This window comes from Euleptes europaea, chromosome 9, assembly GCF_029931775.1.
Source record: "Euleptes europaea isolate rEulEur1 chromosome 9, rEulEur1.hap1, whole genome shotgun sequence".
Classification (NCBI taxonomy): domain Eukaryota; kingdom Metazoa; phylum Chordata; class Lepidosauria; order Squamata; family Sphaerodactylidae; genus Euleptes; species Euleptes europaea.
In genome coordinates, this window is record NC_079320.1 from 9,343,391 (window position 1) to 9,371,306 (window position 27,916).

Here is a 27,916-nt window from a genome sequence, read left to right on the forward strand (position 1 = left end):
TTTAAGTCCGATGTTCCAGATTCCAGTCTGATCCTCTAACCCAAATTCTAGTCTGATCATCTCACCTTTTTGAGCCTGTGGGCATATGTGGAATTCTGACATGGTATGGTAGATGCAGCAGCAAAATGGCTGCCGCAGGAGGCAGAGCCAGCCACAAGAGGATTGCCACAGCTTAACCTCACAAAAAAAATCTGCACAGCCAACCAAATCTCCAATAGTCAATCAGAAGACTGGCTGGGCAAAAGCCCTACCTAGCCCCGCCTACTTCCTAAAAACACTCGGCAGACACCATGTCGGGTGTTCCTGCTCTAACCACTACACAACACTGTCTTGCCATCAAAAGCCTGGCTCTGTATTCGATGCCTGCTCCTATGTTTGCTGTCCCTAAGATTCCCTTTCTCCCAACAGCAGAACTGTTTGTTCCCCGTTAGCTGCCACAGACCTGAAAGCATCTGGAGTGCTCTGACACCAGCTCTCCCCACCAGAAGGCCCAGATAACAGATCTTAATTGTGGTATTTGGAATCGTCATGTGCATGTGTCACCTTGCATGGGGACATTTGAAAAACAAGAACAAAAAAGCTTAATTGAATTGGGCAGGCTTAACAATGAAAATGGAGATTGCGAGATAAGGGAAAAAAAAATATAAACACAGCTCAGGTTGTTTCAGGTATGTTGATGTGAAATGTGGAAAACACCAACACCCTAGCACGGTCCCCTCTCAAAGTGATCTCAGGAGGAGATTTTTATTCATTTGCTCTTCAACTTTGAGGGTGAAAAGTGCCATCCAGTCACAGTCAACTCATGGCAATCCCACAGGGTTTTCAAAGCAAAGATGTTCAGAGGTGGTTTCCCATTGCCTGCCCTTGCATAGCAAACCTGGACTTCCTTGGTGGTCACACATTCAGGTACTAACCAGGGCCAACCCTGCTTAGCTTCCAAGATCTGACGAGATCGGGCTAGCCTGGGCCATCTCAAAGCAACTTAAAAAAAGAAGGGAAGAAGAATGCTGGGAGATTACCATTCTTGGCCCAGTCTTTGGGAAGCCCTTGCCTTGGCCATGCGAGCTCTTGTTTTCCTGAATCCCATAGCGAGAAGGCGACCGCCGGTCTCGTACCCATTTCAATTCCTGTTCGAGTTGACTCCTACAGAGACAGCACAGAAGAAAGTTTTCATAAGCTTCCTTACTGGCCTCAATAAAAAATGCCACAGAAAGAAAGAGGAGGAAAAGAAAGAAAAGAACACATATGGTCACAGCTATTCAAAGAATCCTCAGGATGAGGATTTTAAAAGCAACACCTCAGAACCAAAGCAGAAGAGAAAGTTCACAGAATAAAACCTCAGCACGTATCTAATATTTTTTTCAGTGGGGCGGGTTCCTGATTAATGATACAAGAACTCAAAACAGTTCAACCAGGTCAAACCAATGGGCCCGCTGGCTGGATTCCTCTTTTGAAAGCGAGGCCAAATTCAGATGCTTTGTGAAAGTTGAAAAGATGCTTCCACCCCTTCTATTCATTCCTTGAATCCAGAAATAGACACCTTGTCCATTAGCAAAGACTCCCACTAGCATACCACCGAGTCACAATCCACAAATTAGTCTATTTTGGGGGCGGGGGGGGGGAAGAGACTTTGTACTGTTGGCAATTACTAATGCTAATGAAACAGATTGTCACTGTTCTATATGATAACAGAAAACTCTGCAATACCTGTAGTGGAAAGTAAGTTGTTGCTGACTTATGGCAACCCTGTGGGTTTTCAAGGCAAGGGACATACAAACGTGGATTGTCATTGTCTGCCTCTGCCTGGCAATTTTGGGCTTTCCTTAGCTTCCGAGATCTGACGAGATCGGGCTAGCCAGGGCCACCCAAGTCAGGGCTAACCCTGGTGGTGGTTGTAAGGTAAGTAAGTGCCATCAAGTTGCAACTAGCTTATGGCAACCCTGTAGGGTTTTCAACGCAAGAGACATACAAACATGGATTGCCATTGCCTGCCTTTACGAAGCAACCCTGGACTTCCTTGTTGGTCCCCCATCCAAGTACTAACCAGGGTTGACCCTGCTTAGCTTCCGAGATCTGTCAAGATCGGGTTAGCCTGGGCCATCCAGGTCAGGGTGTTTGATACCTACCATGCTAATTTTGTGGCTTTTCCCTTCAATATAGTGTTGCATGGAAGGGCAAGCAATTGTTTCCTACAAGTTTCTAGGCCAAGGGGAGGGGCATTTGGCCCCCACCTCCTAACAACCAAACAGTTCGGAAAACGTAAGAGTGCTTAAAGCATTCAGAAGAGGGGTCAGCAATTGCTGATTCCTCGCCTCCTGCTGCGGCTTACTGAGTCACCTGGGGATTAGATAACCCACAGGAACACTGAAGGAGATGAAGGGGAAGGGAAAGTGATTGTAAGCCGGTTTGATTCTTCCTTAAGTGGTAGAGAAAGTTGGCATCTAAAAACCAACACTTCTTCTTCCACACAACATAAAACCTGCGCTCTGGTTGGAAAGTTCAGAGCTCACTCTCTTGACTGGGTGGGTGGCTAGTTACATAACACGTGCCAGCTGCACCACGGAGCAGAAAAAAGCCACCTCAGCTAAGGACGCGCGCCCCTCCCCCCCGGACAAAACCAAAAACCAATTGTCTCTTCACCGCTGCTTCCTGAGCTGTTCCACCTCCAGCTGCAGGCTGTCAATCTTGTCTCCAAACTCCAGCTTGAAGAGCCGGTTGTCTTCCTCCAGGGACTGGCGCTCTCGCTCCGCCTGCTGCAATCTGGATTTGAGCCACATGAACTTGTGATAAAAAACAAAAGCCACGGTGGGGAGGAAGACTTGAGTTCAAGCAACAAAATTAAAATTAAATCGAAAACGAACGAGGCTGATGAAAAAAATGTTGCGGGGGGATGGTTGGAGAAAGAATGTGCAGGGGTGGAGCGTTAATGGGGGGGAATAAAAAGTAATCTAAAGGAAAATCAAAACGTAGGTGAACCAGGCAGAAGAAACTTCTATTTTCAATTTTTTTATTCTATTACTACAGTTTACAGTCATTAGATGATAAACATAAAACGTCACTTTTAATCCATAGTCAAAGCAAACCTCAAGTACACAGTATTGTTAGTCAATTTTTTTTCCTTTTAAAATTTACGTTTCATTGCAGCTTCACACATGTAACTGGAACTTGCATCATGGGAATTATCTAACTATGATTAAGAAATTAGTGCTTTCGTCTGGTCTCTCCCCACAACTGCCACATCAGGCTAAGCAGGTGTTATCGATCAAACGCGAGAGTCGCAGGGCCAGAATTCCGATCTCCTGGCCCACGGAGGCGTCCCTGTGATACGGGGAAGGGTGGTACGTTCACAATGGGGGGGTTCACTTCCTCTCTGCATAAAGTTGCCGGCCATGCGCCAACGCTCAGCATAATGGTCGAGCCAGAGTGTGGGACAGGCAGCGACCGCCGCTTGGCAAAAATCTGAAACTATCAACCAAGCCTATTTGCCCGCTTGAAGCAGACGAAGCAGGCATATGGTAGTCCTCCACATAGCTCAGAGCACATACACTGTGCGGGGTGGGGGGGTTGATTACCTGAAAGCACCCCATTGTCAAAGTCTCCAAACATGGAGGGCTGTTCTATGTGCCCATTTGGATACGAAGATTGCTGAGTGCGTGGGTTGACAAGAAGAAAGAAGAGTTGGTTTTTATATGCTGGTTTTTTCTACCTTAAGGAGAACCAAACCTGCTTACAATCGCCTTCCCTTCCTCTCCCCACAACAGACACCCTGTGAGGTAGGTGGGGCTGAGAGAGTTCACAGAGAACTGTGACTAGCCCAAGGTCATCCAGCAGGCTTCATGTGTAGGAGTGGGGAATCGAACCTGGTTCTCCAGACTGGAGTCCACCCCTCTTAACCACTACACCCCACTGGCGGTCTAAGCTGAGGGGGATGGGAAGGAAAGGGATGAAGTGGCAGCAGGGGGTCAAAGCCCCCCCAGGCTAGGTTCTTTCACCAAGAAGAGCCAGAGTGGTGTAGTGGTTAAGAGCAGTGGTTTGGTGTGGTGCACTCTGACCTGGAGAACCAGGTTTGATTCCCCACTCCTCCACATGAGTGGCGAATGCTAATCTGGTGAACCAGGTTGGTTTCCCTGCTCCTTCACATGAAGCCAGCTGGGTGACCTTGGGCTAGTCACAGCTCTCTCAGCCCCACCTACCTCACAGGGTGTCCGTTGTGGGGAGGGGAAGGGAAGGAAGTTGTAAGCTGGTTTGATTCTCCCTTAAGTGGTAGAGAAAGTCGGCATATAAAAACCAACTCTTCTTCTTTTGTAACGGTTTCCTCTCCCCCTGTCCTAATTGAGTCTTTCATTCCATTTGCTGACTTTTGGACAGCTTCCATTTCTGAAAGTTACCTTGAGGGATCCTCTGTCCCCTGCTCAAACTGTGTGTGTGTGTGGGGGGGGGGGCACTGATGCCCCTAATGATGGCTTGATTTCCCTGGGCTGGACAGCTGGGTTCTAAACAATGACTCCAAGTGACCAGACGGCCAAGAATGGATCAAGAAGTGATTCCTCTGGGAAGGGACAATGAGCCCTCCAATTCTGGCAGGGATGTTTCTTTCCCCTCATCTTCTTTTTCCTTTCACCTCTTGGCCCATCAAGCCTGATGTCAGCCGGCTGGGCCCGGGCAACCCCTCTTTCAGCCAGTAGATTTTGATCGTGTGGAAGTTTAAATCCTAAGTTTCAGAGGAGGGACTTGATTGCTCTCTTTAAGTATTTGAAGGGCTGTCGCTTAGAGGAGGGCAGGGAGCTGTTCCTGTTGGCAGCAGAGGATGGGACTTGCAATAATGGGTTTAAATCGCAGGCGGAAAGGTACCAGCTGGATATTAGGAAAATTCTTTTTACAGAAAGAGTTGCTGGACAGTGGAATCAGCTACCTGGGGAGGTGGTGAGCTCCCCCTCACTGGCAGTCTTTAAGCAGAGGCTGGACAAACACTTGTCAGGGATGCTCTAGGGTGATCCTGCATTGAGCAGGGGGTTAGGACTAGACAGCCTGTATGGCCCCTTCCAACTCTATGATTCTGTGATTCTAACTCTGTTTAGGATTGCACTGTAAGTCCTGTTCTGAGACCAGCAGAGCAAATTCTTGCGACTATAGGAGACCCCCCCAATTTCACTTTGGACATAAAAAAAACCTTGAGCTTCGCTTGTTTTCCTACGCTTTCTACTTTTCAGTTTGTCTTTCACTGTTTTGCCAGAATTCTTAGCTACCTGAACCAAAGTCTTAAATACAAACGTTAGCGAGTGAGAAAGGGAAACTGGAAACTACGACAAGAAAAGGTAATTGTACGTTGGACCAACCAGCAGTAATTCACTACCAGTTCTGGTCAATTCTCTCCAATAACAAGATAAAAACCGTTACGAACTGTTCTGTAAAATACTACATCGTGGGAAGGAAACGTATCATCGGCATCCTTCAGTTAAAAGAGGATGGCTGACTTTTTTTTAAATGCAGCTACTAAACAACATCACCTAAAATTGAGTAAATTAATGGTTTTTCGTTAATGGCCAGGAGCTCCGGGGCGAAGAGTGGTAAGCTGCAGTATTGCAGTCCAAGCTCTCCTCACAACCTGAGTTCGATCCCGATGAAAGCTGGTTTCAGGTAGCCGGCTCAAGGTTGACTCAGCCTTCCATCCTTCCGAGGTCGGTAAAATGAGTACCCAGCTTGCTGGGGGCAAAGGGAAGACGACTGGGGAAGGCACTGGCAAACCACCCCGTAAACAAAAGTCTGCCCAGTAAACATCGGGACGTGATGTCACCCCATGGGTCAGGAATGACCAGTGCTTGCATAGGGGACCTTTACCTTTTACATTAACAGCCAGGTTTGGCAACTGCCTTGGTTTGTCAATGAACTGTCCCAATTACTGCCTAGTTTGCATTGTTTGCAGTGTACTCTTTATTTGCTCTGTTGGGTTTTCCCGTCCCCTTCCTATTGTCTTATGCCTGAGCATAGTGGATTGTAGCAAAGCAGTGGGGTTATCAGATAAAGGCGCTTGGAAGAGAAGATCTAATCCACACAGAAACGGTGGAATAATGCATTGGTGCCCATGCGGAACTGAAGTGTGTGTGTGTGTGTGTGTGGGGGAACCAGGAAGGAAACAAGGCCAGGCAGAAATCACACACACTCAGCTGCGCCGACCAGCAACACACAAGTCCCAGGAACATGTTTTGTGGCACTGTAAAGTGAAGGGGTGTCATCTGATCAGTCTGCAGTGGTTTTAAAACGTAGCGATTGGGAATCGGCACACACTTTGGCTGGAGGGGCTGTGTGCTGATGCTGCAGGTCAGGCACGCTTTCCAGTCACATGAAATCTCAGGACGCTTTCGCACATGCTGAACAATGCACTTCCAATCTACTCTCAATGCACTTTAACGAATAATGCACTTTCAACCCACCATCAATGCACATTAACGGTTGTTTGCAAGTGGATTTTGCTGTTTCACACAATAAAAATCCAGCTGCAAAGGAAACTGAAAGTGGATCGAAAGTTGGTCAGTGATAGTCTGGGTATAACTGATAAAATTGTGCAATGGAAATGTAGGGCTAGCAATTAGCCAAGGTATATGGCTATAAGATTCTATCAATTAGTTTTTTTACAGGCATATTAATTAAGAATTCCTAACAGATTATGGAAAACTAGTATAAATTAGAAAATGGTAGAATAACTGTAGAAGAAGTTATTATGGGGTAGGATGGACATTTGAGTTAGCCTGGGCATGGGCACATTATGAATTGTTTAATTTCCCCTATCTATTTTCCCTCTTTTCTTTTTTCTGTACCCTTATCAAAGAAAATCAATAAAAATATTATTTTTTTAAAAAAAGAAAGTGGATTGAAAGTGGATTATTCGGCATGTGTGAAAGCGCCCTCAGAAATGCACAGGGAGAAGAACGTACAGTGCGGACAAGCCTTTGTTTGACAGTGGCAAGTTATCCAGTTGTGATGTCCCGGCCTTGAGACCAGACGGAACAGCAGATGCTAAGGAAGAGTGGCTTGTAGCGAGCACCCACAGTGGCTTTCAGCCTCTATGGACACACTTGCTTCATGCACTTTACAATGAAGCAACGCAGAAGATTACCCCACCTAGCCTTGAATTTAATATTGCCAGGGGAAAAGGCTTTGCAGCTTTCCATTAGGCCATCAAGCGTGAAAAACGGTTAAAGGCTCATTCTGCTACACATTTCGTATCAGAGCAACACGTTTTACCTTGTTTGCGGTTTTCAGGGGTAGTTATCAGTGAAACTATCATTTAAACAACAAATAACCGGAGCAGGGTTAAGGTTATTATATGCTAAATGCTTCCACTTCCCCTCCAAAAAAAGGTTTTTTAAAAAATTCACAAAATTCCAAGTCAACTTTAGGTGATAACATTTAAGTCTGACATCTAAATTTTTATCAATCTCGTTTTGCTTTTCTTAAAACTTGAGTCGAGATGTCAGAGTTGTGAGGTGACCAGCTACAGCAAAGGGAGGGAAATCGCCTAGGGGTGCTTTTGAATCAGTTTGTTTGCTGCACTATTTAAGGTTTTTGCCTGTTTCACCAAATCCTTTTCGCTATACGGAGCAAAGGATGTAATGATGACACGGGGAGTGGGGGGGGGAGGGGAAAAGGAAACAAACAGCAGAAGAAAACACCAGTTAATTCAACAGACACCAATGAATGCATACAACGATGTTTTGCTCTGTTCCAAATGCAAAGCGTTACCATATCATGTTAAGAAACATCTCTCAATCTTTACTGGACAAGACTTGAGTAAATGGCAGCTGGTATCTCTATACAATGGTCACATGAACACATGAAGCGGCCTTATACCCTTGGTTCATCGAAATCAGTATTGTCTGCTCAGACCGGCAGCGGTTCTCCAGGGACTCAGGCAGAGGTCTTTCACATCACCTACCTGCCTAGTCCCTTTAACTGGAGATGTCGGGGATTGAACCTGGGACCTTCTGCATGCCAAGCAGATGCTCTGCCACTGAGTTATGGCCCTTCTGGCTTATTTGATTTTTGCAAGGAGTTTGGCAGCAGAAAGCACTTCCGCTGGCAGAAGGGAACCTGACTGCCTCCATCTTCCTTGTGCTGCCACCAAACTTTCCAAAATGCTGTTCTGGGAGAACAGGGCATCCTCAAACTGTGTGTACTGGCGGGGAAATCAGCTAAAATCAGCATACAGAAGGTCCCAGATTGAATTCGCAGGATCTCCACTTAAAGGGACCAGGTAGTAGGTGATGTGAAAGATCTCCACCTGCGATCCTGGACAGCCGCTGCCAGTCTGAGTAGACAATACTGACCTTGATGGACCAAGGGTTTGATTCAGAATAAGGCAGCTTCACATGTATTCCTTAAGGCTTGAGCTGGTTTTATGTTACCATGGAGTCGTGAGGGGGTTCGCACTCCACGCTTCCCACACAACACACTAATTCTGAACCAGCGGCTCTTGTACCACGTGTTTGCACTGCTTGCTTTACCCCCAGGTTTCAAACATCCTGAGAATACGCATATTAAACACCACCTTAAAAAAATATCAACCAACGCTTTAACAATAAGCAACTTTCAATTTTACCTTTGTTCAAGTTGTTTAATGGTTGCAGCCATCTGATTCGTCTTCTCCTCCAAGCGGCTGTTCAGCTCAGCCCTCTGCTTCACTCCCAGGTCTGAACTCTGGAAGGGCAAAACAGCACAGGAGAGCTTACTTCCTGGACATTTTGGAAAACAAATTTTTGGACCAGTGTGCTGCACCGGTTAGAGCGCCAGCCCAGGATCTGAGAGACCCGGTGTCAGGTTTCCAACCTGCCACAGAATCTGGCTAGGTGACCTTGGGCCAGTCACACATTCTCAGCCTAGCCTACCTTACAGGGTTGATGTGATGTGAGAAGAGGAGGATACTGTAAGCCATGCTGGGTGCCCACTGAGGAGAAAAGTGGGGCATCAATGAAGTAAGTGAGCCAGTGTGGTGTAGTGGTTAAGAGTGTCAGACTGGGAAATCCGAGTTCAAATCCCCACTTGCGCCACAGAAGCTGACTGGGTGACCTTGGGCCAGTCACACTCTCTCAGCCTAACCTACCTCGCAAAGTTGTTGTGAGGATAAAATGGAGGAGAGGAGGATGATATAGGCCACTCTGGATCCCCATTGTGGAGAAAGGTGGGAATACAAATAAATTGCATAAATACATAAATAATGATGCCTTTGATGTGCATCTAGGGCAGGCTAGCGGTTCCCCCTCCTTAACCACAGTTAATGGACTGGGAAGGGGTATAAGATTTGGTTTCAAATGCTGAATGAAGAGCGCAATGTTACAATTGACCTCAGCAAAGACGTGGCTGACCTGTGATTTGGGGCAGAGGGAGGGGAGCAGCAGTAATCCGGCAGCGAAGTTGGTAATCCTAGGTCGTTTATGTATGGGTACTTTCACTCACATTTACCACCACCCCCGGCTGACTTGGTCGTTTTTTGGAGTTATGCATGAGTTTTCCCCCCATTAGAGATGACCTGGCTGTCAGCCCTCACAAATCTCGGGACTTCCCGTTCCTCTGTTAACCCAATTCTTCCCTCTCCCCTGAGCTCAGCCCAGGTGAAATCCCTGTGCATAAGGCAAAGTGCGGGACACGCAAGCTTAGTTTCTCTCAAATCCAATTACAAAGCAGCATGTCCAGAGGTGGGGATTGAAATAATTCCCGCTTCCTTTGAGCTCTTTCTGAGCAGAAGAAAGGCTTTTTAAAACTGAGGCTTGGATTTCCCTCCCCTTCTTTTCAGATTGCTCTTTTTTTTGTTTTATTTTCATAAAATGCTTTTTTATGTGGCAACTGGGTTGGGGGAGGAGGGAACTTTTCTCTCACTACAGCCGATTATGAAGCAGCATTTCAAGGGGCAGGGATTCAAATGCTTCCTGATTTGAGCTTGGAGACTGCTGGTGCACAGACTCCCAACAGGAAAGTGTGGGTCCAGCGAGCAACGGACCTCAGGTAAAACTCCCATGCATTAACGACCCCAGAGTCTGTTCCCAGTCCGTGGGATAACGCAACACCACTAAGCTTGATGGTTCATTGTGTGTGTGTGGGGGGGGAGCTGCAAATAATCTCATTACTGGGGGTAAGTGGGGTACCTCTCCACAGAGAAGGCCCAGGATGGCTGGGGTCCCACTTAGTAGCTGTTTCTTGTCCATCATGTACCAAGACTTTGGAGCAGGTAGCAATCCTAGGTTTACCATCTAAAGAATGTGTATGCATATGTGGAGATGAGAATATCGAGACCCTAGAGCATATCTTTTTTGATTTAAGAGCTATAGTCATATTAGGGAAACTCTGATTATCCCCATAATTTCCTGCCATCCCGTCAAAAATAGAAGGACTCTTCTCTGTTATGCTAGCAGTTAAGAATCAAGAGATCACTATCAAAGTCACCAAATAAGACTAGGAAAACTTGGGTAAGCCATATACATGCTTTTTAGCTATAATTTTTTTGAAAGATAATGTATAACTCTGTGAATTTATAATGTTAAAATGTTTCTTTTCTCAAAAGTTATTTGACATATTAGAAGTTTGAATTATCATATTGATTTTATTTTTATTGGTCTTGGACTGTATTAAAATTTTTTATTTATTTAGGTAGTGATCCCTAAGCGTGGCAGGTAGGTGAGGGCAGGAGAGAAGAAGAAGAGTTCTTCTTTCATCAATGGCACCTTCTTTCATCAATGGTGGAGTTGTAGAAAGGCACAGAAATACTGGAAAGAAATACACGGAGAACTACAAAAGATTTTACATCTGAACTTCGACTTCCAACCTAAACACTTCCTGTTAGGAATGATTCCAACACAACCAAGGCCTCTAGGCAAAGAACTTTTATATGGGATGACTGCAGCAAGAACACTTTATGCCAGATACTGGAAAGAAAAAAGAATACCATCACTAAATGAGTGGATTACAAAAATGTATGAATATGCAGACATGGCAAGACTCTCCAATTGGACGAAGAAAAAACCACCGGCAAGCATTCTATGAAAGATATACTGTGAACTAAAGATAAAAACAATGTAAATATTGTTATGACCAAAGATACGAGTTAGAATAGTAGAAAATGAGAAATGTTAGAGTAACTGTCTGACTTATATGAATTATATAAACAACTATAGAAATGATATGAAGTGAAGTGACAATAGACTATCACAGAAATAGGATCGATAAAGAAAAGACGGGAATGGTGAAGACCTGTTCTGAATGTTTCCCATTATGATATGTTAAGATAATAGTTCCCAACCCTTTCCCCCCTCTTTATTATGTATTATCTAAAACACCCAATAATTTTTTAAAATTATTTATTTAGGTAGTGATCCCTATGCGTGGGCAGGTAGGTGACAGCAGGAGAGAAGAAGAAGAAGAGTTGGTTTTTATATGCCAACTTTCTCTACCACATTTAGGGAAGAATCAAACCACCTTACTATCACCTTTGTTTGTTTATTTATTTATTTATTTATTTATGTATTTCATTTATTACCTCATTCTCCCCGGCCAAAACCAGGCTCAGAGCGACTTACAAAATATAAATGTCCCATTAAACCTTCCTTCCCCTCCCCACAACAGACACCCTGTGAGGTAGGTAGGGCTGAGAGAGCTCGAAGAGAACTGAGACTAGCCCAAGGTCACCCAGCTGGCTTTGTGTGGAGGAGTGGGGAAACAAACCCAGTTTACCAGATTAGCGTCTTCTGCTCACGTGAAGGAGTGGGGAATCAAACCCGGCTCTCCAGATCGGACTCCACCGCTCCAAACCACCGCTCTTAACCACTACACCACAGCGGAGAGAACTGCACACCCTAGATCTCTTGTTAAGCAACTGCCTCTTGGTCTAAATATTGTCGAAGGCTTTCACGGTCAGAGTTCATTGGTTCTTGTAGGTTATCCGGGCTGTGTAACCGTGGTCTTGGAATTTTCTTTCCTGACGTTTCGCCAGCAACTGTGGCAGGCATCTTCAGAGTAGTAACACTGAAGGACAGTGTCTCAGTGTTACTACTCTGAAGATGCCTGCCACAGTTGCTGGCGAAACGTCAGGAAAGAAAATTCCAAGACCACGGTTACACAGCCCGGATAACCTACAAGAACCAATGCCTCTTGGTCACTTGTGTGGAAGCCCAGCAATGCTATCCAGAATGTGAGGCTGGCTGTCCGTCTGAAACCTGGCCTGGACACGGATCCTGCGTGCTCACCTGCAGCTTGAAAGACAGTTCATGTTTGAGGGCCCTGAGATCGTCCAGTTGCTGCCTGAGAGCCACCAGGGCATCTTGCTTCTCGCAAACATCTTTTTCTAGCATCCTCATGGCCAGCTCCATCTCTTGTCTCATTCCGATCTGCACCTCCAGTTCTTTTTCGACATCCTAAATCAAAGTGCACACACGTGAAATCTGGAATTTATGCACATCCAATTAAGAGCGCTGCTGTTTGTCCCTCCAAAAAAGGCAAAAAGAGGAGTAAACTTTTTCTATGCAACTTCAGGAGGAGGAGGAGAAGGAGAAGAGTTGGTTTTTATATGCTGACTTTCCCTACCACTTAAGGGAGAATCAAACCGTCCTGTAATCACCTTCCCTTCCCCTCCCCACAACAGACACCCTGTGAGGTAGGTGGGACTGAGAGAGCATGACTAGCCCAAGGTCACCCAGCTGGCTTCATGTGGAGGAGTGGGAAAACCAACCCGGTTCACCAGATTGGCCTCCACCGCTCATGTGGAGGAGTGGGGAATCAAACCCAGTTCTCCAGATCAGAGTCCACAGCTCCAAACCACCGCTCTTAACCACTTACACTACACATGACAGTGTGGAGGTCTAGAAAGATTTAAACTTTTTGCACTTACCCAACAACTTGTAAATGGGCTCCATTACTTAAACCTAGAGCATCTCACTTGGAGGGTATTTTATTGCCATTTAAAATAGCTGCAGTGAGGTTTGGACCTGAATCATATTGCACCTACAGTATACAGAAACCCTGACTAGATAAAACTGATCTGAGTTTTCAGCACTGTTTTCATTTTATAAAACAAGTGCTGACCTCTTCTCTCAGAAGCTGGCCTTTTCCCCCTGTGCCTCAGGTTAATAAGAACTGGAAATTCTGTAGTGGCAGAAAGACTCTGAATCTCTTAATACTTTAATTGCAGCATTACACACAACAGAAGCTCAATATTATAGTGACAGGCATGGCCAACGTTCCACTAGGAAGACGGAAATTGACCTCTGGATCAGGATCTTATCAGCTGGATCTTAAGTTGCTGCTGTACCTGCCTGGCACAAAATGGGACCGGTGCCCCTGTCCTCATAGTAGCTTCTCATACTAGGTGAATGGTGCAGTGCCGTACAAGTTGACCCCACTTACTGCAGAAACCCCTTTCAATTTCCCCTTAACAACATAAGAACATCAGAAAAGCCCTGCTGGATCAGACCAAGGCCCATCAAGTCCAGCAGTCTGTTCACACAGTGGCCAACCTCGGTGCCTCTAGGAAGCCCACAAGCAAGACGACTGCAGCAGCATTATCCTGCCTGCATTCCGCAGCACCTAATATAATACGCATGCTCCTCTGATCCTGGAGAGAATAGGGATGCATTGTGACTAGCATCCATTTTGTCTAGTAGCCATGGATAGCCCTCTCCTCCATCAATGTCCACTCTCCTCTCAAAGCCTTCCAAGTTGGCAGCCATCACCACATCCTGGGGCAGGGAGTACCACAATTTAACTATGCGCTGTGTGAAAAAATACTTCCTTTTATCTGTTTTGAATCTCTCACCCTCCAGCTTCAGCAGATGACCCCATGTTCTAGCATTATGAGAGAGGGAAAAAAGCTCCTCCATGTCCACTCTCTCCATACCATGCATAATTTTATAGACCTCTATCATGTCTCCCTTTAACCGCCTTCTTTCTAAGCTAAACAGCCCTAAGCATTTTAACCGCTCCTCATTGGGCTCTTGCTCTAGCCCCCTTCACTGTGTGAAGAAAGGTAGGACCACACAGACCCTCTTCTCTAGCTGTGTTTTCAACTCAAGCTTCTTCCTATCTAGCTTACCAGCCGTAGCTGCGTCTCTTCCTTCAGCTGTTTCCGTGCTTCGCTCAGGGCGTGTCCATCTGCAGTTCTGTCTTGTTTGGTGACCTGCAGTTTATCGACATACCACAAAAGCAAACACAGTGGAAATATTTAGCAGGCAGGCATTCTCTCCAAGAACAGTCAAGTGTTCTCCAAAACTAGCCCTATATACTATCTGTTGCGCAGCTGCCAGGAAATTTGAAATGGTATACGCTATTTAACCATCATTGTATTACAATGGATAACGTAAACGTGTTTGAATACACATCAGTGAGAACAAGGAGGGGCTCCCTGTAACTGGAGTTCTGTAATTGAACAGAAAGCTATTCTGTTTGTCCCACTTGAAGAAACTACACAGCACCTTCCTTAGAAACCAGTTCTTATTGCTCTGATCAGATCCTTTGCAACTGATTCAAGACAGATGGCCATCTGTCAACAATGCTGATTCTGTAAATTTGGGCAGATTGTGAAAGGGAGGGCAGGAAGGGTTGCTGTAGTCTTTGTTAGTAGTCTTTGAAAACCTCCAGACTAACAAAGGCTACAGTCCACAATAGCCATGCAGATTAGCTTTGGATTTCACACATTAACAGATCACTTCAGGATACACTGGTTCCATATTAACATACCACACCCTCATTAGCACATTATCTTGATACTTACAGGACAATGATTAGCAATTACCTTTGATACTTTTTGCAGGACAATGATTCAGCTCAAACCCTACCCCTTTCTGACTATATATTACTCTTCCTACACACTTGACATTGAGAGACACTGTCCTTCAGTGTTACTCCTCTGAAGATGCCTGCCACAGCTGCTGGCGAAACGTCAGGAAAGAAAATACCAAGACCACGGTCACACAGCCCAGATAACCTACAAGAACTCTATTGTGCTGGTCCTAAAAATAGACAGGTAAGTGAAGGCACCCCCAGTACTGCCCAGGGTAGAACCATTTAAAACGTTTAAACAGGTATAATAGTATTATAGCAGTGTTATAACAATCCAGGTATGTGTATTGGGATATATTCAATTAGCCTCTGTGTCCAATATAGTCTATAAAATTACAGAACCCACTGCCGTAGAATACATTCTACTTGTTCTTTTCTGGGCTGTATTAGCCTTCCATACAAGGTGCGCATACTAGTATCGACCAGATAAATGCCCAGCCAATAAACATACTGACCTTTCTGTTGGATTCCAACATGTATGAACTTTCTTCTTTGATTCTCTCCATCTCTCCTTGCAGGGTTATAATTCTATTGTTTGCAACGGCCAGCTAGAGGGCAACAGCAATGAAAATAATTATTTTCAGCTCCACAGATACTTTCTTGGTACTCGGCAGTGGTTTTTAAAGTTATGCTCATGACAGCTGGCGTGATGCTGTAGTACACAGAAGGCTGGACTTGCCTTAATTATGTACAAGTTGATTATAGTTGCCAGGTTAGGAGCAGAAATAATCTGAAAATGTTCTTTGTTTAATCTGTTGGGGTCATAAGAAAAGGCAGGGGGTCCCAACTTTTTTTGAGCCTGTGGGCACCTTTGGAATTCTGACATTTAGGGGAGAGGCTGTGGCTCAGTGGTAGAGCATCTGCTTGGCATGCAGAAGGTCCCAGGTTCAATCCCCGGCACCTCCAGTTAAAGGGACTAGGCGAGTAGGTGATATGAAAGAGCCAAATGTAACAAATTTCATTTTCCGAGCCTTAACAAAAACTATATTAAAAAGGGAATATAGCAATTTTATCAAAAAATCAATTTTTATTCTATATCCTAGAATGCCTTAAAGCTCTCTCAGGTTACTTAAAAATACCATACTCTTAATGCTTCATTACTTATTCTAATTGTAGATACCTTCTTATATTATAAAATATTTACGTACTGTTCGACTAGTAATCATAAAAAGATTGCCATTTTAACTCAGATTCAATTAACTTCTATATATAAAGAAGAGAATAACAATTTTGTCTAAAATTCAATTCTTGTTCTATATCCTAGAATGCCTAGAAATTATTTTTCAGCATCAATGCAAATGACGATTCAGTCTTAACAAGAAAAAAAAAGACAGTCCCTGCACCTGAGGAGGATACAGTCATGCCTGTCAAAACCTTTTGTCCTTTGTGGGTTTTTCTCCTTGGTGAAATGTTGCAGGTTCTTGAACATACTGGTCTATTCATGGTTGCAATTAACCTTAAAAACTCTATACAGATTGATTCCAGCGTTCCTTAAGGGCTGAGTACTCCCATAGGAACCTACCCAACCACTTTGGTCATCTTTGGAGAACCTCCTTCAAGTGCCCCCAGCATCTTGAAGCTAGATGGGTGGCAATTTGAGGAAGGTCCTTCTCGGTTGGGGCACCAAAATTATGGAATCCCCTCTCTAGGGGGAGATTTGTCTGTCTCCTTCTACTGTTGTCTTCTGCCAGTGGGAGAAGACTTTTATCTTTTGTCTGAAGTTCCCTCACTGATTCTTACTGATCCTTCATCCTATTCATGTGTTTTGTTTTAATTGTTTTTTTAAAATATATTTATATGTGTTTGTAATCTTGTTTTAATGTTTTTACTGTTTGCCACCTTGGGAACCCTGAGGGTGGGAAGGTGGAGGAGGGGCTGTGGCTCAGTGGTAGAGCATCTGCTTGGCATGCAGAAGGTCCCAGGTTCAATTCCCAGCATCTCCAGTTAAACTGGGAACAGGCAGGTAGGTGATGTGAAAGACCCCCGCCTGAGACCCTGGAGATCTGCTGCCGGTCTGAGTAGACAATACTAACTTTGATGGACCAAGGGTCTGATTCAGTAGAAGGCAGCTTCATGTGTTCATGTTTCATGTGTGACACATGTTGGTGGGCACAACCCCAAAATGGCAGCCGCTGGAGGCGGAGCCAAACACACAGAGGAAGCACATGTGCAGGGGAGAAGAGATGTCATTTAACAAACGTCAGGGGAAAGAAGAGCGAGAGAGAACAAAACAAACACTGGGGTGGCAAGTGCTGCTGAAACAACACTATTTTGATACATATAACCAAATGGATCTTCAGTAGCCAATAAGAAGCGCTGCTGGGCAAGAGCTCCACGTGGCCCCACCCATCTTCTAAAAACCTGGGTGGGCACCAAGAAAGGTGCTGGCAGGAGCCACGGAGTCCACGGGCCCCATTGTATCAGGGGTCCCCAACAAGGCTTAATACTCAAGCGGTGCAGAGAATCCCTGGTGGGGATGGATCTTCTTGCTGTTGCTACACCAAAGCTCTGAGGTGTCTGCATCACTGTTCCGTTGCCCTTCCTCACCCAGATCTTGTTTCTCCCTCCCAGATTTGAGGTTCTGGTGGTGATCTTTTTCAGTCCTTTCTGCTGCTGAAAGGGCACTAGTCCGTGTACTTTGTATTTTTAAATGGAGAGGGGCCGTGGCTCGGTGGTGGAGCATCTGCTTGGCATGCGGGGGGGGGGTTGTGTGTCCCGGGTTCGGTTCCTGGCATCTCCATTAGGGGAGACTAGGTGTGTGGGTGGTGTTGGGGACCTCCGCCTGGGACCCCGGAGAGCCGCTGCCAGTCTGGGAAGACAGTGCTCACGTTGATGGACTGGGGGTCTGATTCAGTATAGGGCAGCTTCATGTGTTCATGTGTTTACTGGCTTATGAAACAATTGTTGGAAGAGGACCATTGCTGGTCATATAGACTTATATTCTCAGTAAAACTATTAGAGCTCATTCCTGAGCCTGGGGGCCGAATGCGCTTAGGAGGTGGCCAGCCCCCTACGCCAGCAAAGTGGCACGGACGCCAGCATAGTGCCACTTGCAGCGGTGCCCCAGGACTGGCCCATGCACACCAGCTTGGCCTCCCGTCGGCATCCTGCCCACGCAAGTGCTCGTGCTGGCGTCCTGGGAGGCGTTCCCGGGGAGTTCTGGGGGGTGGGGCTGCTGGTAGGCTGCCTCCTAACCCCTTCCAGCCCAGGAATGCCGCCCCCCCCCTCCGAAACAGCAATGCTGCGCCAGGTTTTTCCTGTTCTTGAGAACCGGGTTTGATTCCCCAGTCCTCCACATGAGCGGCAGAGGCTAATCTGGTGAGTCCACCGCTCCAAACCACCGCTCTTAACCACTACACCACACTGGCTCTCTAATCACTGATGGCTGGTTCCCCCCACCCAAAAAACCAGAAAAATAAAGCATTTCTTTCACTTACCTCCCCAGTAAGTTTCGTGTTAGATTTTTCTAAAGCATCAACCTTTGCCTGCAGATTGTTGACAGTGGCACTGTTAAATTAAAGAGGTCTCCAGTAAGTATACTGAAACATTTAGCTTTACAGCCAACCAAGTCCTTTACAGATCATAATGAAATAGCCAGCTGCTCTTCACCTTAAATGTCTATTGAGTTCTTCTACGTAATTCTTCTGGTCCAGAATTGCAGTGATTTGACCATCTCTGGAAATGGAGCACACAGTGAATAGCAAAGAAACAGTAGCCACTAAGATCCAACAAAGAGACAAGGAACTAGTTCAAACAAAGCCAATGGCATGGCATGGCATGTGGTGAGGGCCGCCAACCTGGGAGGCTTTAAGAGGGGAGTGGACATGTTCATGGAGGAGAAGGGATATTCATGGCTACTAGTCAAAATGGATACTAGTCATGCTGCATACATATTCTCTCTAGTGTCAGAGGAGCATGCCTATTATATTGGGTGCAGTGGAACACAGGCAGGATGGTGCTGCTGCAGTCGTCTTGTATATATAACTGATACAAGCCATGTTATGCAGGGGAGGGAGAATAGCTATTTATACATAGCTTCTAAGCATTTAAAATTTTATTTTCTGTCGAATCATTTCAACTTAAAATACTATTCAAAAAAATAAACTATAAATCATGATGAGGTTGTGTTAAGCCTGTACTTGCATCACAGGACTATAATTAGAGGCAAGGTACAAAGCAACATCACAGCTTCCAGTAAAATCCAGCTTGACAGAACAACGTGAAACGCTAAACCCTAGACGGTAGAAAGTACTTACCCCTCGGAGCCTTTGCTACTGCTCCCATCCTTTAAGTACATGGAAAAATCAATAACGCCGACCTACAAGAGAAGATCGTGATGCTTCGTGTCAAAAACAATCTCAGTTTCTTTTCAAACACAGCTTGAAGAAAGGCAATGAATCAAACGGATGAGCCAGACGCCCAAGTCTTCATATTTAATTCCTCCTCCAGCAGCTTACCCACCCCCCCAAAGGGTTTTTTAGACACAAGGCATTTTGCTGTTTGGCACAACGAGCTGTCGAAAAGAAAACAGATGGGAAAGCTCTGGTGTGTGCACACTGCTAGCTGCGAGTGTGTGATTCATCTTCCTGGATCACAGCCCCAGTGCTTTAAGACATCGGTGAAAAGGGGATATTGCAGAGCTTGAGAAGGTGCAGAAAAGAGCAACTGAAATGATCAGGGGGCTAGAGCGACTGCCCTATGAGGAACAGTTAAAACGCTTAGGGCTGTTTAGCCTGGAAAGAAGGCGGTTAAGGGGAGACATGATAGAGGTCTATAAAATTATGCATGGTTTGGAGAGAGTGGACAGGGAGGAGCTTTTCTCCCTCTCCCATAATACCAGAACACGGGGTCATCTGCTGAAGCTGGAGGGCGAGAGATTCAAAACAGATAAAAGGAAGCATTTCTTCACACAATGCATCGTTAAATTGTGGAACTCCCTGCCCCAGGATGTGGTGATGGCTGCCAACCTGGGAGGCTTTAAGAGGGGAGTGGACATGTTCATGGAGGAGAGGGGTATTTACGACTACTAGTCAAAATGGATACTAGTCATGATGCATACCTATTCTGTCCAGGATCAGAGGAGCCATGGCTATTAGGAGAAATTGTTCAGGAAATAAGGTTGCCAACTTCCAGGTCAGGCCTGAAATTCTCCAGGAATTACAAGTGATCTCCAGAAGAAGAAGAGTTGGTCTTTATAAGCCAACTTTCTCTACCACTTAAGGGAGAATCAAACCGGCTTACAATTCCCTTCCCTTCCCCTCCCCTCCCCACAACAGACACAACAGTGGGGCTGAGAGATCTAAGAGAGCTGTGACTAGCCCAAGGTCACCCAGCTGGCTTCATGTGGAGGAGTGGGGAATCAAACCCGGTTCTCCAGACTGAGGTCCACTGTTCCAAACCACAACTCTTAACCACTACACCACACTGGATGCAAAGATCAGTAGTTCCCTTGGGGGAAATGGCTGCTTTGGAGGGTGGATTCTATGGCGTTACATCTCTGCTGAGATTCCCCCCCCCCCATTCTACCCTCCCCAGGCTCCATTCCCAAATCTCTAGGAATTTCCCAACCCAGAGTTGGCAACCCTATCAAAAAAGGTCTGTTTGCAAATTTCAAACACACACAGCCTAATAAAACATACTCCTCTTTCCTGTAAGTATCAAGAAAATGCAAATCAAATCCACAAGTATCCTCCCACAATTTCTAACTTCCTTAAGTCAAAGGAAGCAAACCTATTCTAATCTGTAAAAAGAAAAAAAAGAAAAAACGGAACACACACATTCAACATCCAGCAAAGTAAAATCTGATATCATGCAACAATTTAAAGCAAGCCAAAAGGCAAACACTATGGCACATACTCAGAATTAGCTTTGTTTTAAAACAGATCTTTTTTTAATGTAATCAAAGCCAAGACAAGTCCCCCCAATTAAACATTGATCAAATATCCAGCACCTGAGAATCCAAGTCTTCGCCCTTCATACAGAAATTTGCATCAATGACGTTCAAGCCTACTAGGAGGCCGGCAATTACGACCCCCTCCTCCTCCATCATGAGCGCGTTCGGTTCATAAAATTCACTGCAAGAGAAATTGAAATCAGACTCGCTAAATCACTTCCTCTCTGAAACCAAAAAGGTACGAGAGGGCAAAAGCTTAGAATTTACGGCAGGCAAAGATGCATTCGATTCCACGCCATCCTCTTAGCCGCAACCTACACACCTCATTCCAAATGGCAGGAAAATCTACCTTCAGTCTTTGCGAGAAGGGAGGTTGGGGGGGGGGAAACATAATTGCTCTCTTGAAGTATTTGAAGGGCTGTCACTCAGAAGAGCGCAGGGAGCCGTTCCTATTGGCAGCAGAGGATAGGACTTGCAATAAAGGGTTTAAATTGTGGGCGGAAAGGTACCGGCTGGATATCAGGAAAGTAATTTTTACAGTAAGAGTTGCTCGGCAGTGGAATCAGCTACCTAGGGAGGTGTTGAGCTCCCCCTCACTGGCAGTCTTTAAGCAGAGGCTGGACAAACACTTGTCAGGGATGCTCTAGGCTGATCTGGCATTAAGCAGGGGGTTGGACTAGAAGGCCTGCATAGCCCCTTCCAACTCTATGCTTCTATGATTCTATGATCATGAAGTAAGAATAATGAAAAATGTATATGTAAGGGTTACATATAAATATAAATCCTCAGTTTCAACACATACAGCGCAGCTTTCACAAAACTGCAGTCCCTCAGTAGCTGCTTTTAAATGTAGAAATTTAAAAAGTAGCTTGCTACGTGGCACAGGGTGGCCACTTGGTAAAACCAAACCATTTCTCCCCTGTGCTTTCCGGAATCGGGGGCATCACAAAACAATTCATGCAAATATAAATTAAACAAGGTTTCAAAAGTGTGGCAGCATTAAGTGCAATAAAACATCCTTCTGTCATTAAAAGAAATATGAAAAGGGAAGGCAGTCGTCATAAGAACATAAGAACGGCCCTGCTGGATCAGACCAAGGCCCATCAAGTCCAGCAGTCTGTTCACACAGTGGCCAACCAGTCACGGGCCATTCTTTAAATTTTAAACGTTTCAATAACTTTTTGATGTGTTTTGTTAAATGTAATACTTGCCCTGAGCCACCAGAGGTTATAAATTCATAAAATAAATATAAAATGCAGAGAGGTCAATACTCAACCCCGACCTCTCTCACCCCATAAGCACATTTGAAGTGGGAAAGAGAATGAATCTATGAGCACAAGGAAGTGATTAGGGAAACTCTGGAAAAATTTCTCCTTCTGCCAACTGCCTGCACTTTTTCAGAAGCCCTCTCACATTTGAAATTCAACCCTTATCTCTCTCTTCTTTTTAAAGAACTCTGATGCCTCATTAATTTGAAGCTGCTACTTTTCTGCTACAAACATAAGAATGAGAGGGTTCCCTTTCAATCACGCAGCCTCTCTACTGAACCAAGACTGCTCTGTGCTGATATTTTCCCTATACAGGGCTCGTGTATGAAAACGCATGCATACTGGCACGTTTGAAACGCAGCAGGGATTTGGTTTTCCTGCAGGCATGCATGTAAGGCCACCATTTTCCAGGCCAGTTTCCTGATCTGCAGTCTTTGCACCGGTCCGGACCTTTATGTTCAACAGTGTAAAGAATTCCTTCCTTTGTCTATGTTGGGGGTCCTCAACCTTTTGCAGCCTGAGGACACCTTTGGAATTCCAACACAGGGTGGTGGACACAGCCACAACATGCTTGCTGCAGGAGCCAGAGCCAACTACAAAATGTCATGGAGCGAGGTTATGCAACACTGTCTTCAGGCCAAATCTTTGTGTAACAAGATGCCTTTTAAAACCAACGTATTCTTTTAAAATGTTTTCTTGCATACACCTTCCGTCTTCGCAGAACAGATCCTTGTGCTGTGACGACAGCTGCTGCCAAAGCAATTTCCGATAAACCTGCACAGACAATCAGACCCACAATGGCCAATCAGAAGGGCTGCAGGGTGAAAGCCCCGCCCACTTTCTAAAAACTCTTGATGGGCGCCAGGCAAGGTGACAGTGGGTGCAACGGTGCCCACGGGCACCACACTGGGGACCTCTAGTCTACATTTAGGGAAGAAGTTGCTTCTACAGCACTCCTCTCTACTATCTGGCAAGAGCAAAATTGACAATCTAGAAAGTGACTCCAATACAGCTTTTACATTCCACCCACACTGTTATCCAAAAACCCTAGCGGGTCCCAAAACAACCATGATTCCTGTGATGAAGACAGATGCCACAAAAACGCCTAGGAAGAAAACCAACTTACAGGCGATGAACATCCATTTATTGAGATCGAGGATTCGGCGTTGAGAAAGGACTACAACTACTCACCTGAGAAGTTCCCTTCTGTTTACCAGGGCTTTCATATATTCTGAAAGTTTCTTCTGCATTAGTGCTAGGCGAAGCCAGGCTCTTCCCCTGCCCACAGGGGTCCTGTCAAGTTGCAGAGACAAAAGACAGACGGACTGTTATCGCACAGGACTTTGCTCCAGATTCTGAACACAAAATTATGCAAATACTTGAGTCACAAAATGTCCAGAAAGGGTGAATCCACGAGGGGAAAATCCTCCTCCTCCCACTACAGTTTTCTCTGAAGAAAGAAGCATTTGTGGGGGTGAATATATATATATTATTAATAGGGAGAGCCAGTGTGGTGTAGTGGTTAAGAGCGGTGGACTCTGATCTGGAGAACCGGGTTGGTTTCCCCGCTCCTCCACATGAAGCCATCTGGGTGACCTTGGGCTAGTCAAAACTCTCTAAGAGCTCTCTCAGCCCCACCTACGTCACACGGTGTCTGTTGTGGGGAGGGGAAACGAAGGTGATTGTAGGCCAGTTTGAGTCTCCCTTATTTGGTAGAGAAAGTCGGCATATAAAAAACAACTCTTCTTCTAATTCTTCTCATTCTTCTTCTAATTCTAAAGTATTTATTTCATTTATACACTACCTTCCTCCCTAATAGGGACCCCAAAGGAGCTTACACCATCTCCTCTCCTCCATTTTATCCTCACAGCAACCCTGTGAGGTAGGCTAGGCAGAGGGTGTATGACTTGCCCACGGTCACCCGGCGAGCTTCCATGGCAGAACAGGGATTTGAACCAGAGATCAGCAGTAGTATCTACAGAACCATTTATCCAATCCTGTCACAACTGTACCTGAACTGAGGATGCGCTGTTAACTTACCCGAGTAAAGGGATTTTGAGGGGGTGTTATCACTAACAACTTTTTTTAAGCAAAGAAAAAAAATTCCAGTGCTCTCTCAAGAGCCAATATAGTGTAGTATTTTGGAGCGGTGGTCTCTAATCTGGTGAACCGGGTTGGTTTCCCCACTCCTCCACATGAAGCCAGCTGGGTGACCTTGGACTAGTCATGGTTCTCTTAGAGCTCTCTCAGCCCCACCTACCTCACAGGGTGTCTGTTGTGGGGAGAGGAAGGGAAGGTGTGTGTAAGCAGGTTTGAGACTCATTAAAGGTAGAGAAAATTGAGGTATAAAAACCAACTCTTTGCCTTCTTCGTCAAATAGCTGTCAACCCAATCCATAACATCTGCCCCTATAAACACCAAGAATTGTCCCAGTTGTAGCCCAGAGAGCAGGAATCATGTAACGACTATAATCTGGGCAGCTGTGAGCTGGCGCTAATTAAATGTTAAGTCACAGCCGTGGTAGCAACCATCAGATTAAAGGTAAAGGTGATCCCCTGTGCAAGCACCAGGTCAATACTGACCCATGGGGTGACGTCACATCCCAACATTTACTAGACAGACTATGTTTACAGGGTGGTTTGCCAGTGCCTTCCCCAGTCATCTACACTTTACCCCCAGCAAGCTGGGTACTCATTTTACTGACCTGGGAAGGATGGCTGAGTCAACCTAGGGCCGGATATATGAAACCGACTTCCATCAGGATCGAACTCAGGTCGTGAGCAGAGCTTTTGACTGCAGAACTGCAGCTTACCACTCTGCACCACGGGGCTCCTATAGCCATCAGATTAGAGTAGTTTAATATTTTATGATTCCATGGTGAAGAGTTCAAAGGAATTCGCTCCAGTTAGCCTCTTCCAATGTGAGGTGGTATTGCGCTCAAAGCCACCTCCCGTGGGACTGTGCCGTTCAGAGCTTTAATTTCCTGGCTCTTTCACATGAAAGGTCTGTCTTGCGCCGTCCTCATTCCTTTATCTTGTAGCTTTCCCTTCCCTCTCTCTAATTACAGACTTTCCCTGCTTTGCGTCCAATTAACCTTGCGCTAAGACAGGGCTTCTTAAGCTTTTTCCACTCGCAACCCCTTCTCGTCTGAGAATTTTTTTACACAACCCTGGCAGGCACCAGAAAAGGTGTCAGCGGGTGCCACGGTGCCCATTGGCACCACGTCAGGGACCCCTGCAACACACCATCCTTAATCAGACTCTTGCTATAAGAGTAGACATTGACTTACTTCAGCCCTGGAAGATCTTTAACGCTTGCCGTGATCTCTGCAGCTTCAGGGACAAATTTCTCTACCAACTCCAGAGGTCCCCAAAATGACTTATTTTGGCCCAGAAAAGTCTTCTTGGCTAAATAAAAAAACACTGCTATTATGTCTGTATGAACCGCATTAAAAATTCAAACAATCCATTTCAAAACTCCACTGGTTGCTTCCTCATCTTAATCCAAGTTGTTGGTGCAGAGTTGTTTTCTGTTGCCCTAGAAGGTCAGACCAGAACCAATGGGTTGAAATTAAATCAAAAGAGTTTCCGCCTAGACATTAGGAAGAATTTTCTAACAGTTAAAGCGGTTCCTCAGTGGAACAGGCTTCCTCGGGAGGTGGTGAGCTCTCCTTCCTTGGAGGTTTTTTAAAAGAGGTTAGATAGCCATCTGTCAGCAATGCTGATTCTATGACCTTAGGCAGAGCATGAGAGGGAGGGCATCTTGGCCATCTTTTGGGCATGGAGTAGAGGTCACTGGGGGTGTGGGGGGAAGGTAGTTTGGAATTTCCTGCATTGTGCAGGGGGTTGGACTAGATGAGCCTGGTGGTCTCTTCCAGCTCTATGATTCTATGATCCTACTTACCTCTGTCTCCATGCCCCAACTGACAGCTCTCGGAAACAGAGCTAAGGTTTCTACAGAGATAAGGACACTGGAATTTGTTTTAGCAGAAGCAGTGGCAGCGCTTACATTACTAGGAATTGAGCCTTAGGCTACCACTGATGTGAAGAATCTCAAGTCAGACAAGTTGGGTGTAATGCCAATGTAAACCACTGGCATATGAAACAGAAGTAACTTGTATTTTCTTGCTTGATACTATAATAAAGTTTTTTCCAGAACAAGATATGACTGCTAAAGCAACAGATGAATGGGGCAGTTTCATCTACATATCACTAGTGGAAGAAAGGAGCTGTTCATCTTTTTCTCCCCTGCTCTTTAATTGTCAGATTTCAGATTTTCTCTCTCTCTTTCAGGAAACAATTATCTAGTTAATATTCATCATGCAAGGAATATCTATTCATATAGTTACGATTGTTTCACAAACCTTTTTTTAACACAAACAAACAGCCCGATAAAAATAAACATAGAAATATCTTCCTTCCACTTACCCCAGGGCAGGGGTCTCTAACCTTTTGGAGGCTGCGGGCACATTTGGAATTATGACATGGCATGGGGGGCGTAGCAACAAAATGGCTGCCGCAGGAGGCGTAGCCAGCCACAAAACGACTGCCACAGCTTAACTTCAATAAGATCCTTGCACCGTGGTGGCACCTACTGCCAAAGCAACATTTTAAAAAATCTGCACAGCCAATCAAATCTCCAATAATCAGTCAGAAGCCTTGCTGGGCAAAAGCCCTACCTGGCCCTTCCCCATTTCCTAAAAACACTGGGTTGGCACCAGAAAAGGTGTCAGTGTGCGCCACAGCACCCACGGGCACCACATTGGGGAACCCTGCTTATAAACTACGTCTCCACTTTGAGATGAAGTAAGGAAAGATGGGCCACCATTGCAAGCAGCATTCCCTGCCACCCAGTTCAGTTGCTACGGAGAGCCACCACGGTGTAGTGGTTAAGAGCGGTGGTTAGGAGAGGTGGACTCTGATCTGGAGGACCGGGTTTGATTTTCCACTCCTCCCCATGAGCGGCGGAGGCTCATCTGGAGAACTGGGTTGGTTTCCCCACTCCTACGCAGGAAGCCAGCTGGGTGACCTTGGGCTAGTCACAGCTCTCTTAGAGCTCTCTCAGCCCCACCTAGCTCACAGGGTGTCTGTTGTGGGGAGAGGAGGGGAAGGTGTTATACGCCGGTCTGATGCTCCCTTAAGTGGTAGAGAAAGTTGGCATGTAAAAACCAACTCTTCTTGTTCCTCTACAGCTGCCACCTTTCAGTTGCCTGTGCCAATTCACATGACCTAGGGAGCGGAATTTGGGCCGAGGCCCTCCATTTGCTGATGCCTTGCCCACTTAACTTCTGCAAATAGCTACTTGTACAGGATCAAAACAAGAGACACAGTGATTACATCCCAAAGCAAGGCCTACCATCAAATCCAAACACTCACCTTTTAAGCCATGTTTAAGGCAGTGTTCCATTACTACAAAAAACTGCTGAAGGGGTGCATAGTCAGAATCCAGCGTCCTGCCCAGATTAAGTGCAGATTCAATCAAGCCCTTTATACTCAGTTTTGCCATATTCATCAGGTTCATGCGTTCATTCGCCATGAGATAATTGGGATCTGCAACGCACACACATACAAAAGGCTTGGTTAGGAAAAAAACGAAGCAGTACAATCTCAATCACCTTTGTATCGGAATAAAGTAAGTGGATTTTAAAGTGGCAGAGGTCATTTTCAGCACAACACACACTTTGGAAGCTGCGGTAGAGAGACGGGCAGAATACCTGGAGGAACTGAGCAAAGCTTTAGTATCTGCTTAACAAAAGAAAAGGGGGGAAGCTTGGATGAAGGCAGAACAACAGACAGATCTCAGAGTATAAAAAAGGCAACGAAGCCGCCTGAACATTTACTGCCTGAATATTTATACAGATAGAAGAAAAACTGGGAGTGTCTCAGAAAAATGCTTTGAAGGACTCCCCATAATATTCCAGTTAGTATGTTCTCCAGGG

General features: G+C 45.5%; 1 protein-coding gene across 3 annotated transcripts in view; it reads right to left on the minus strand.

The window, feature by feature from the left end:
- Nucleotides 1–1,032: 1,032 nt before the first annotated feature.
- Nucleotides 1,033–27,916, minus strand: part of RUFY3 (RUN and FYVE domain containing 3) — a 46,363-nt gene continuing 19,479 nt past the window's right edge. For 2 of the 3 annotated variants that reach the window (XM_056855178.1, XM_056855177.1), the window contains 12 exons: nucleotides 27,354–27,527; nucleotides 25,268–25,385; nucleotides 23,170–23,271; nucleotides 20,768–20,891; nucleotides 19,074–19,135; nucleotides 18,427–18,492; nucleotides 18,255–18,324; nucleotides 15,273–15,365; nucleotides 14,072–14,155; nucleotides 12,231–12,398; nucleotides 8,597–8,694; nucleotides 7,504–7,589 (listed from right to left, as the gene is read on the minus strand). In XM_056855178.1, the coding sequence (XP_056711156.1) occupies nucleotides 7,517–7,589; nucleotides 8,597–8,694; nucleotides 12,231–12,398; nucleotides 14,072–14,155; nucleotides 15,273–15,365; nucleotides 18,255–18,324; nucleotides 18,427–18,492; nucleotides 19,074–19,135; nucleotides 20,768–20,891; nucleotides 23,170–23,271; nucleotides 25,268–25,385; nucleotides 27,354–27,527 (1,232 nt within the window). In that variant the 3' untranslated portion in view covers nucleotides 7,504–7,516. Of the gene's footprint in view, nucleotides 1,144–2,640; nucleotides 2,781–7,503; nucleotides 7,590–8,596; nucleotides 8,695–12,230; nucleotides 12,399–14,071; nucleotides 14,156–15,272; nucleotides 15,366–18,254; nucleotides 18,325–18,426; nucleotides 18,493–19,073; nucleotides 19,136–20,767; nucleotides 20,892–23,169; nucleotides 23,272–25,267; nucleotides 25,386–27,353; nucleotides 27,528–27,916 lie in introns of those variants that run through there. The other variant, XM_056855176.1, reaches the window with a different exon arrangement.